The sequence below is a fragment of the Nuphar pumila genome, chromosome 2, assembly GCF_984573655.1.
Source record: "Nuphar pumila chromosome 2, dmNupPumi1.hap1.1, whole genome shotgun sequence".
NCBI classification, from domain to species: domain Eukaryota; kingdom Viridiplantae; phylum Streptophyta; class Magnoliopsida; order Nymphaeales; family Nymphaeaceae; genus Nuphar; species Nuphar pumila.
The window spans coordinates 2301738-2310979 of record NC_143250.1 but is presented as its reverse complement, the minus strand read 5'-3'; the positions used below and the strand labels follow the sequence as shown (position 1 = coordinate 2310979).

The window sequence follows — 9242 nt, the reverse complement described above, 5'->3', positions numbered from 1 at the left end:
TGCAACCTACCAAAATCATGCTCTTTTATAAGTATGGCATTACCAATTCTAGCTTTATTGAAAGAGATGCTGAAATGTTAGTATCACTATCTATACATTTTTCATATTTGTGGTTTTGTTAGAATGGATAGGCTACGAATCCAAATCTCAACTGCCAATTCTGAACCAATTTCTTCACTGAAGAATATGGGTTACGGGTCCTGGTTGAATTCCCAAATGTCTTTTTCTCTGTCCCTGACCTAAGCGTTTTTTAAATTCTAACCCATACTTACCAAGACTCCCAAAATCTAGTCACCAAAACCAACCAACCTGACTAAATTAATCACATGGGTCCCACCACAAATAGGTTGCATGGATAACCCACATACTGTTCTGAGTTAAAAATTTACCACTCTATCTCTTGAAGGGGTGGCATTCCAGAAAATTCATATGCATAAGCTGAAGACATGAAAGTCCCAGCTCCTTTTTTTCTGAGGGGATAATCCAAGGGAAAAAACTCCCATAACCAAGCACAAGGAAAATGAATTCGTGTGAAACGGGAAACGTGATATATGTGTGTGGACCAAAAGTGAAATTGCATGAAGAATATTATAAGTTTACATAATCTTTACTTTTTGCCTAATATTATGATAAACTAAGAACTAATATTTTTTATAAAATTAAAACTAAAATAAGTAATAAAAATTTTGAATAACACATATCTCAACTTTTCATTAAAAACAGTTCCTTTTTCAAGGAAAACTTGCAAGAAACGTACAAAAACATATTTCCCAAATAAGGAAAATGAGTTTCCCATATAATATAAGTAGGTTTCCCATGTGATGGGAAACGAGTTTCTCACTGGATGGAAAACAGTTTCGAAAATACAAGGTTTCCAGTTACGGAAATGATTTTTCAGGAAACGAGTTTTTCACATGTATATGGAGTTTCCGGTAACCCTGGGTAAAAACCCTTGAGGTTCCCCTGACCACCAGGAAAGTACACCCAACTTCGACATAGTAGTAAGGGACACCACTCATGGGTTTTGAACTTATGACATCCCATCAACTTGATGACATTCACAGGTAGCGACATCATATATGACCGAGTTCATGAACTCCCAATACTTTTCTTCCAGTACGTAGCAAGTTCTTGTTCCAACATTTCAAAGATGGACCTTATGGGCTTGGTCAAGTTTCACACGAAAGCTATATGCACCCCTAAAGAAAAATTAATTTTGACATGGACATAATATATTAAAAAAAAAGTGCCTCTGTTTTTTAGATACAAGATTTTTCTGGGTTTCCAAATTTTCCCTTTAAAATGAACAAATGAAATCCAAGAAACTTTGGTCTAAGCAATGTACCTATATCTGGATTCCAGGTACTGGTAGGAAATTTCGAAGTCCCTGAAGTTCTCGAGACATTTAGAGGCTGTTTGATTGGCACGACTAGGGTTATCAGAAACTCCACTTGAATGTGGGAAATCCATTTCATGAGAAACCGTTTCCAAAACATGAATCAACATTTCAAAAACTTGTGGGAAACCCATGGAAAACACGTTTCCCATTCCTCTCTAAAACTTTTATTCTGTTTGATTCTTACTAATGGGATTGACCTACTTTGGAAGGGGCCACCATAGAGCAGTATATATTCTATTTAACACCAAGAAATTACTGTTTTAGCCAGAAAAGTTTGTTTCAAAACTCAGATCCACTGGTAAACAGGAAAAGTAAAATCTTATTGGAGAATTTCAATTGACAAAAGGAAAAAGAAAAACAGGTAAAGAGCATTTCTCAGGAAAGCATCACATTCTGAGAAGCCAGGAAAGTTCCGATGGGCAATGCTATATATGCACAACGCATCTTCTCCCCAACTAGATCCAGTCCACCCGGCTCATCTTAATCCCATCCTTAATAACCATCTCCGAACTCCCCACTCTCACCAACAAGATCATCCTATTATTAACTCTCAAGCTTGGTTTTGAGGTTTTATCGGTTGATGACTGCACCACAATGATCTTATCCATTATCCATGACTGTGTAGGGTCCACACAGAGAGTGAGAAACCAGGCACATAGACATGATGCGGGGAATGGGCTCCACTCCATTAATTTAAGACTCATGGTAGTAGGTTTCGAGCCTACACACTCGCCAACAGAGAGAGGGAAAGAGAGAAGCTGGGATGGCCTTCCATGGGAAAGTTCTGGAAATTGACCTCTTATCTTAACATTGGTGATATTTTGTTCTTTTCATTGCTATTTTCCTTGAAAAGAGGAGACTTTGATACAAAACATGACTATACCATTAGAAGTGACTTCCTAAAAAATGTGTTTGTAGCTACAAATTAAATTGCAGCATCACCCTAAGAATCTTCTTGAAGAAAGAATCACTCGATATCGTTAGAATCCTCAAGCTTCTTGTGTAGAGAGCAGGGAGTAGGTGCCTACCGCAAGCAAATGAAGGTTTTCAGGAATTTTTTCGCAAATCTGATCATGCAGATGTGTTCGACATAGTCAATTTGCTAGAAAACTATACTTGGAAAGTGTTTTCGATGAAAAGAAGTGAATTTCTAAGCTTAAATATTTATAAAAATTCTACACTGTCAATTTTCAAATCTTATAAAAACTTATTCATGTGTCAGAATTGGACGATCCAGCAGTCCATTCCTTATAAAATCAAGCATGTGGAAAACAAAAAAACTTCGGAAACCCTGTATATATACTGGTGGTAGGCACAGGGAGTAGGCAACTATCCCCTACATTCTTGTGTATTCAATGTTACCACTAAAGTTTGACAAATATTAGGTGACCTTATTTCTAAAGCATTATGTGTTATTTTCGCTGGCCATTAACTTTTTTGGTTTACACCTTTTGGAGTCCTTTGTTTTCCTTTTTCCCCCTTCGCTTATTTTCTTGAAGTTGAGGTTAGGACTGTAATTGCACAAATATTGGTCAGAGCATGTTCTGCAGATCCAGCAAAACTTGATCAATGTGATTGACTCACATTAAAGTTCATGAACTTAGTTATGTTTGTAGTATATATAGATACCAGAGTTCATGAACTTGGCCATGTTCCACGTAATACCAAACCAATTTGATAAAAAGTTCGAACATGTATTATATTTTGTAGGTTTCTTTTCTTCGCCAAAGTATTTGATGGATTTGACATTAAGCAATGATGTCAAGAACTTAGTGATATGTGTAGGGCACAAACATAGCATTATATTTTATTAAAACAAAAAAATATGAACAATGAAAGATGAGGAGTATATCCTTTAGTAACATAATAGTATATCCTTTATATATATAAAGAGAGAGAGAGAGAGAGGATAATGAGTAGTATATCCTTTATATATATAAAGAGAGAGAGAGAGAGGATAATGAGGAGTATATCCTTTAGTAACATAATAGTATATCCTTTATATATATAAAGAGAGAGAGAGAGAGAGGATAAATTGGGAAAAAACAAAAACAAAACGTCATCTGCTTGCCCATTCGGACGTCCTCCGAAGTGTGGTGGAGTTCCGGCAGAGAGGAAGCCAAACATGGCAGCCATGGCCGCCTTGCAACTCTCCATGTCTTCCCTTTATCTCTCTAACTCATTCTTTGGCCAACGCCTTTCTCCTTCCCTTTACCCATCCCACCAGGTAACTCTCTCTCTCTCTCTCTCTCTCTCTCTCTCTCTCTCTCTCTCTCTCTCTCTCTCTCTCTCTCTCTCTCTCTCTCTCTCTCTCTCTCTCTCTCTCTGCATTGGGAAGTTTGGAACAATGATGGGTTTCTAACAAGTCTTGTGAAATTGCGAAATGCTATAATAGTCCCCATTTATCATCATTAGCGCCTTGTGGCCAATGTTTCTTTCTCAGGTTCCCCTTTTTCTGATCTTTATTTGCTTCTCTTTAGGACCAAACTGGTGTATCTCCTTTGCAGTATGTTGTATTTAAGTTTTTAACTGTTAATATGGCGTAAATTTCATGCTCTTGATGTCCATTTTGTTGTTTCCTGTAACGGTTGTTGTGTGGTTGGATTTTGAGCGTGAGCAACAGTCTTGTTCTTTCTTTAGTGTTATAAGTTATCGGGCATTATATTGGTTCGGTCAAGAACTAATCCAGTTATGTTCCTTTGCATGGTATGGAAAGATGCTTTCTGCTGATCCCCTGTTCTTGTTGAAGCTTTGCTGATTATGAGGTTCAGTTGGTGATTCCTTGGGTCTTTTAGTGGACTCATCTTTATGTTGTGTTTCTCACTAGGCATAGGCAACTTTTAGGGGACTCCTCAGAATCGTGATGACAATTTGGCAACAAAGTAAATGTTATGAGCAATCGTCATTTTGTATTAAGGTTATAGATGATTGATTCGCGCAAACTATATCCTCATATGTACCATTCATCGTGGTGAACTACACAAAAGTAGCTGTAATCCATACAAAGTGGCAGTACCTGTGTGTCATAGGTCACCAACCAAACACCTTGCTACAAAAGATGGAAATTGCTTGTTAAAAGAAAAAACATCAGCCATTGATGAAGATTATGACAAAAGTCTGTAATAATCCATGGTCTTTCATGGTAGAATCCATACTGTATAAGAAAATGTAAATAATCTGGGTACTAGAAGCAGTCAAACACTTGCCTGGTCCCAAAGCCTTCAGGAATCCTGATTGTTACAGAGCAGCTCAGAATGAATATTTAGTTGGTAAAATTATGTCTGTATGTGTCTTAAAAAGATGTCCATTACAGCCTACATTATTGACTCGGGGGGAATCATCAAAGCTTTGATCTGCCAGCTGATGGGTTATTATGAAAAGCTGGATAAAGAGAACAGTATGATTGGATTGATTTCTAAATGAAGATCAAATTCACAGGATCAGAAGATTGATCCAATGCTTTATCTTTAACTCTTGTTTTGGAATTGGGACAATGCTAAAAGTTTGTTATCATCTAATCAATAAGCTATCATTGACCCGTGATATCTCCTTAGCTTTGTACTTGTATGTCTGTAATATGATGATGATTAATTAATAGAGTTACAAATACTAGATGTATTAGATATGGATGTTTGCAATTACGTTAAATGATTTTCTGCTTTTATTTTTTTTTATCAAAACAAATTTTCATGCTCTACATTATATGCAAATGCAGGTGCAGCAACCTAATCAGCCATGCCCGATAGTAATGAAGGTAAGGACTTTGCAGCTATACCAGTTTTCTGTTTAACTTCCTCATACCTTCAAGGATTAACCTTTTTCTTCTTTTTTTAATGAATTATTCCTGGTGACACGTATTGCTATACAAAATTTAAAATAATAACTGATTACTCTGCTAGATGTTTATGCCATCTGCAGTAGGATGTACCTCTTTCTTACTCTTCTTTCTATCTTTGACAACCAGCTAAAACGATGGGAACGGAAGGAATGCAAACCCAATAGCCTTCCTGTGCTGCATAAGATTCATGTCAAAGTAGGAGACACAGTAAAAGTCATATCTGGTCGTGATAAAGGGAAGATTGGTGAAATAAGTTGTGTGTTTAAGCACAATAGCACTGTCATTGTTAAGGAAATTAACTTGAAGACCAAGCACATGAAGAGTAGAGAAGAGGGTCAACCGGGACAAATTGTCAAGGTTAGTTTTTACTTCTTTATTTTTACACTTCTCCATTTTATAGTGTTTTCTGCTTATGCTACTCTCTCTCTCTCTCTCTCTCTCTCTCTCTCTCTCTCTATATATATATATATATATATATATATATATATATATATATATGGTGGTTCTATACCGTGATACTTGTTTACATAGATCTAGCCACTAAATGGTAAATCTAACTGCACAGATATATTTAATATTTACTATCTTTGATGGTTTTATCATGTCTAATACACCATAAGATTCCATTTTTGAGAAGGTGAAAATCAACGACCCAAAATTCATGAAAATAAGAGTGGTTTAAAAATGGTATAAAATATCATATTTGAGTCAACTTTAACACATGAAACTAATGAATACAACATGTTAAACATGATCCAACAGTTAGATTTTTCTTTTGAAGCTTAAATCTATGTAAATCAAGTGTGTACCACCATGGAAGTTCCCCCCCCCCCCCCACACACACACACACACACACATATATATATATATATATATATATATAGAGAGAGAGAGAGAGAGAGAGAGAGTAATTGGTAAGGTGCAAAATGAATGTGCTAAATGGGGTTTTCAGCCTTTTTCATTTTATTTTTAAATTCTGACCGTACGGATGTGATCTATGTACTTGATTTTATAGGGATCAGCTCTTGAAGCATTCGATTCCAACACATGGGTGGGTTTTTATAAGGTTTAAAAAATCAACGGTCCAAAATCTTTGTAAATTTTCGAGGTTCCAAATATCATTTTTTTCATCGAAAACACATGATCCAGGTGTGAATTCCTCATAAATCGACCGTGCCTGACACATTTATGGGGTTGGAACTTGGAAGTTTGGAACTACGAAAAAACATCGGAGGGGCAGAAAAAACTCATTTAGAACTTATCATTTGGCACCTAACATGTGAGCAGCTCTCTCTCTCTCTCTCTCTCTCTCTCTCTCTCTCTCTCTCTCTCTCTCTCTCTCTCTCTCTATATATATATATATATATATATATATATATATATGAAAAACTCGTAGGTGCATGATCACTTTCGAACATGACCAAAACGAACTCGCGCAGAGCGTCCATCACACGCGTGATAGACGCTCCACGCGTGGTTCCGCCTAAGAAGGCCTTTAGCGGTGACTTTTGTCATCGCTAAAGGTAATTGGACCTTTAGCATCGCCGCTAAAGCCCTTGTTCAGCGGAAACAAGCGTGGATCATCCATAACATGTGTGATGGATGCTCCGCCTGAGTTCGTTTTGGTCATGTTCCAAAGTGGTCATGCACCTACGTGTTACTCTCTCTCTCTCTCTCTCTCTCTCTCTCTCTCTCTCTCTATCTATCTATCTATCTATCTATCTATCTATCTATCTATATATATATATATCAATCTTATGAATATTGTAGCCAAGGACTAACATTATATTCTTAGTTGTGGACACACCTTGGTCTCCTCCAACTTGTGGCTTCTTAGGATGTTGCTTTAAATGCTTTGCATATCGTAACTGCTATGCTGAAGGGAAATTGACAAATTTGGCTATTTGGCTGAGCTTCTAGATTATAGCAAGTCCTTGTCACTAGACATTGCATAGTGAGTTGAAGCAGGAGTTTCCCATGTGAAATAAACTTGCAAATAGAAGAGTTTTCTTGACATATTCTCAAACAATTATAGAATTCTCTCAGATTTTTACATGTGCAATATGTGTGTCTTCATCACCTTAACATAGTCAGCTATTTCGTATATCTCACAACCTAAAACATGTTTCAGCATGTTTTAAGAATTTTCCAGTTTCTATTTATTCATCTCTTTGCATTTTCTAAGAGATTTGATATCTGTTATTGGAAGAGTTATACAATCTACCTGATCATGATATGGCAAAATATCTTTGAGAACCTGATTAGATAATTATCTAAGAGGCATTTAGCTTTCTTTCATAGTCACTAGGAATACAAAAAAGAAAAAAGGAAATAAGGTGAATTGACTATGGGTATTCTTTTTACTTGGCAGATAGAGGCTCCAATTCACAGTTCAAATGTGATGCTGTATTCCAAGGAAAAGCAAGTTGCAAGCCGTGTAGGACACAAAATTCTTGAGGATGGTACCCGAGTACGGTATCTGTTGAAAACTGGTGAGGTGATTGATAGTTCAGAGCAATGGAAGAAGGTGATAAAGGATAAGAAAAAAGATGAAAATTCTTCTTGAAAAAATGAACCTATTTTAATGTTAGTTTTCCTTGCTCCCTTCATATCTCTTCAGTATGTAATCAAATGTATCTTACCATGTTTTCCATTGTTAGTGTGGACTAGGACTATACAATCATTCATTTGCTTTACATTTATGCTAGTAAAACTGTTCTTTACAAAAGTTAATTCCTGGAATTTTGCAAGTGTATGAATTGTTATCTTATTTCATATGTCCCTCTTCTCAAAAATATCCTTTTTGTCTTTGTGTAGATGTAGGTGGTAAATGTCAATGTGAAGTTACTTTTAAAACATGGGCTTGCTTTTCACTAACTCTGGTTATATGCTAAATAAGCATAATGGGAATTGGTCTTCCTTAGCTTGCTTTTGCAATTTGTGAAAACATAACTGAAAAGCTCTTTTAGGAAGGGATGAAAAAGGTCATTACAGAGTGATAAGGCCTCTGATGAGCAGGCAATGCCCATTTAGGCAAGACCAACGAGGACTATTACTAATCTCTCCCTGCTCATGTTTGTGCCTCACAAAACTGAAAAGAAGTCATCATTCATCTTATCCAAACCCAATTCGAGTTTATTTAATTACATATTTAAGCACATGTTTTATTAATGGCATATTGTAAATTTCACTTGTTGTGTAATGGGTATTTTTGTACCCTAGTAATTGTAACAGCATATATCTAATGGAAAGTCAATACCGCAGCCTCTATTGGGGATTCTGCAGCTCTCTCGTTCTCTCTCTCCATTTTGTGCTAGGTCTTGTGTATGAAAGAAGAAATCTACGACTTCTATTATGGTATCAGAACACCAGATCCAACCTTGAGGATCGTGATCTTCTTATGAACATCCGAATATGGACTTATTTCCTCATTCTCAGTCTGGCCTTTCCTCAAACTTTCTTAGTCAACTCGTGTCTGAGAAACTGAGCAATTCCAATTTTCTAACTTGAAAGCGACAAATCATACCATTCATAAGAAGTCAGGACCTTTTTGGACATCTGGATGGTTCTGTTCCTGTTTCTCCAGAATTCATACCACAAGAAGAAAAGAATGGTGAGGAAGATCTTTCTATTACCTTTGTTAGAAATCCTGAGTACGTATCCTGGATGAAGCGAGATCAGGCGTTGGTTGCCTATATCACTTCTACATTGTCACAGGAAGTGCTTGTGGCAATTCCAGATGACTATTCAACAATGCAATTATGACATCGACTGGTTTAGACATATTCTCAAGTTTCTCAGGCCAGAGTATTATTTTTAAAGAAAGAATTTCAAATGTTGAGGAAGAACTCCATGACTATTATGGACTACTTGAACAAAATAAAGACTATTACAGATCAATTGGCCATTGTGGGATGCGCAGTTAGTGACAGATATGGTGCAACAAACGTTGAGTGGGCTGGGATCGGATTATCATATGATGGTTACTTCCTTATTGTGTTTGCC

At 36.5% G+C, this 9242-nt stretch overlaps 1 protein-coding gene across 1 annotated transcript; it reads left to right on the top strand.

The window, feature by feature from the left end:
- Window positions 1-3441: 3441 nt before the first annotated feature.
- LOC149844451 (large ribosomal subunit protein uL24c-like) lies at window positions 3442-7965 on the top strand. The gene is made up of 4 exons (XM_089997222.1): window positions 3442-3626; window positions 5115-5153; window positions 5364-5594; window positions 7609-7965. Exons 1-4 carry the CDS (start codon window positions 3525-3527, stop codon window positions 7801-7803), a joined length of 567 nt encoding a protein of 188 aa, XP_089853348.1. The 5' UTR covers window positions 3442-3524; the 3' UTR covers window positions 7804-7965.
- The last annotated feature ends 1277 nt before the right edge of the window (window positions 7966-9242 follow it).

Bases quoted from the DNA above. Each gene is read 5' to 3' on its own strand.
- LOC149844451 (XM_089997222.1), top strand. From the start codon at position 3,525: ATGGCAGCCATGGCCGCCTTGCAACTCTCCATGTCTTCCCTTTATCTC. The intron at 3,627-5,114 runs GTAACTCTCTCT...ATGCAAATGCAG, and splicing joins CCCTTTACCCATCCCACCAG to GTGCAGCAACCTAATCAGCC. The intron at 5,595-7,608 runs GTTAGTTTTTAC...TTTACTTGGCAG, and splicing joins AACCGGGACAAATTGTCAAG to ATAGAGGCTCCAATTCACAG.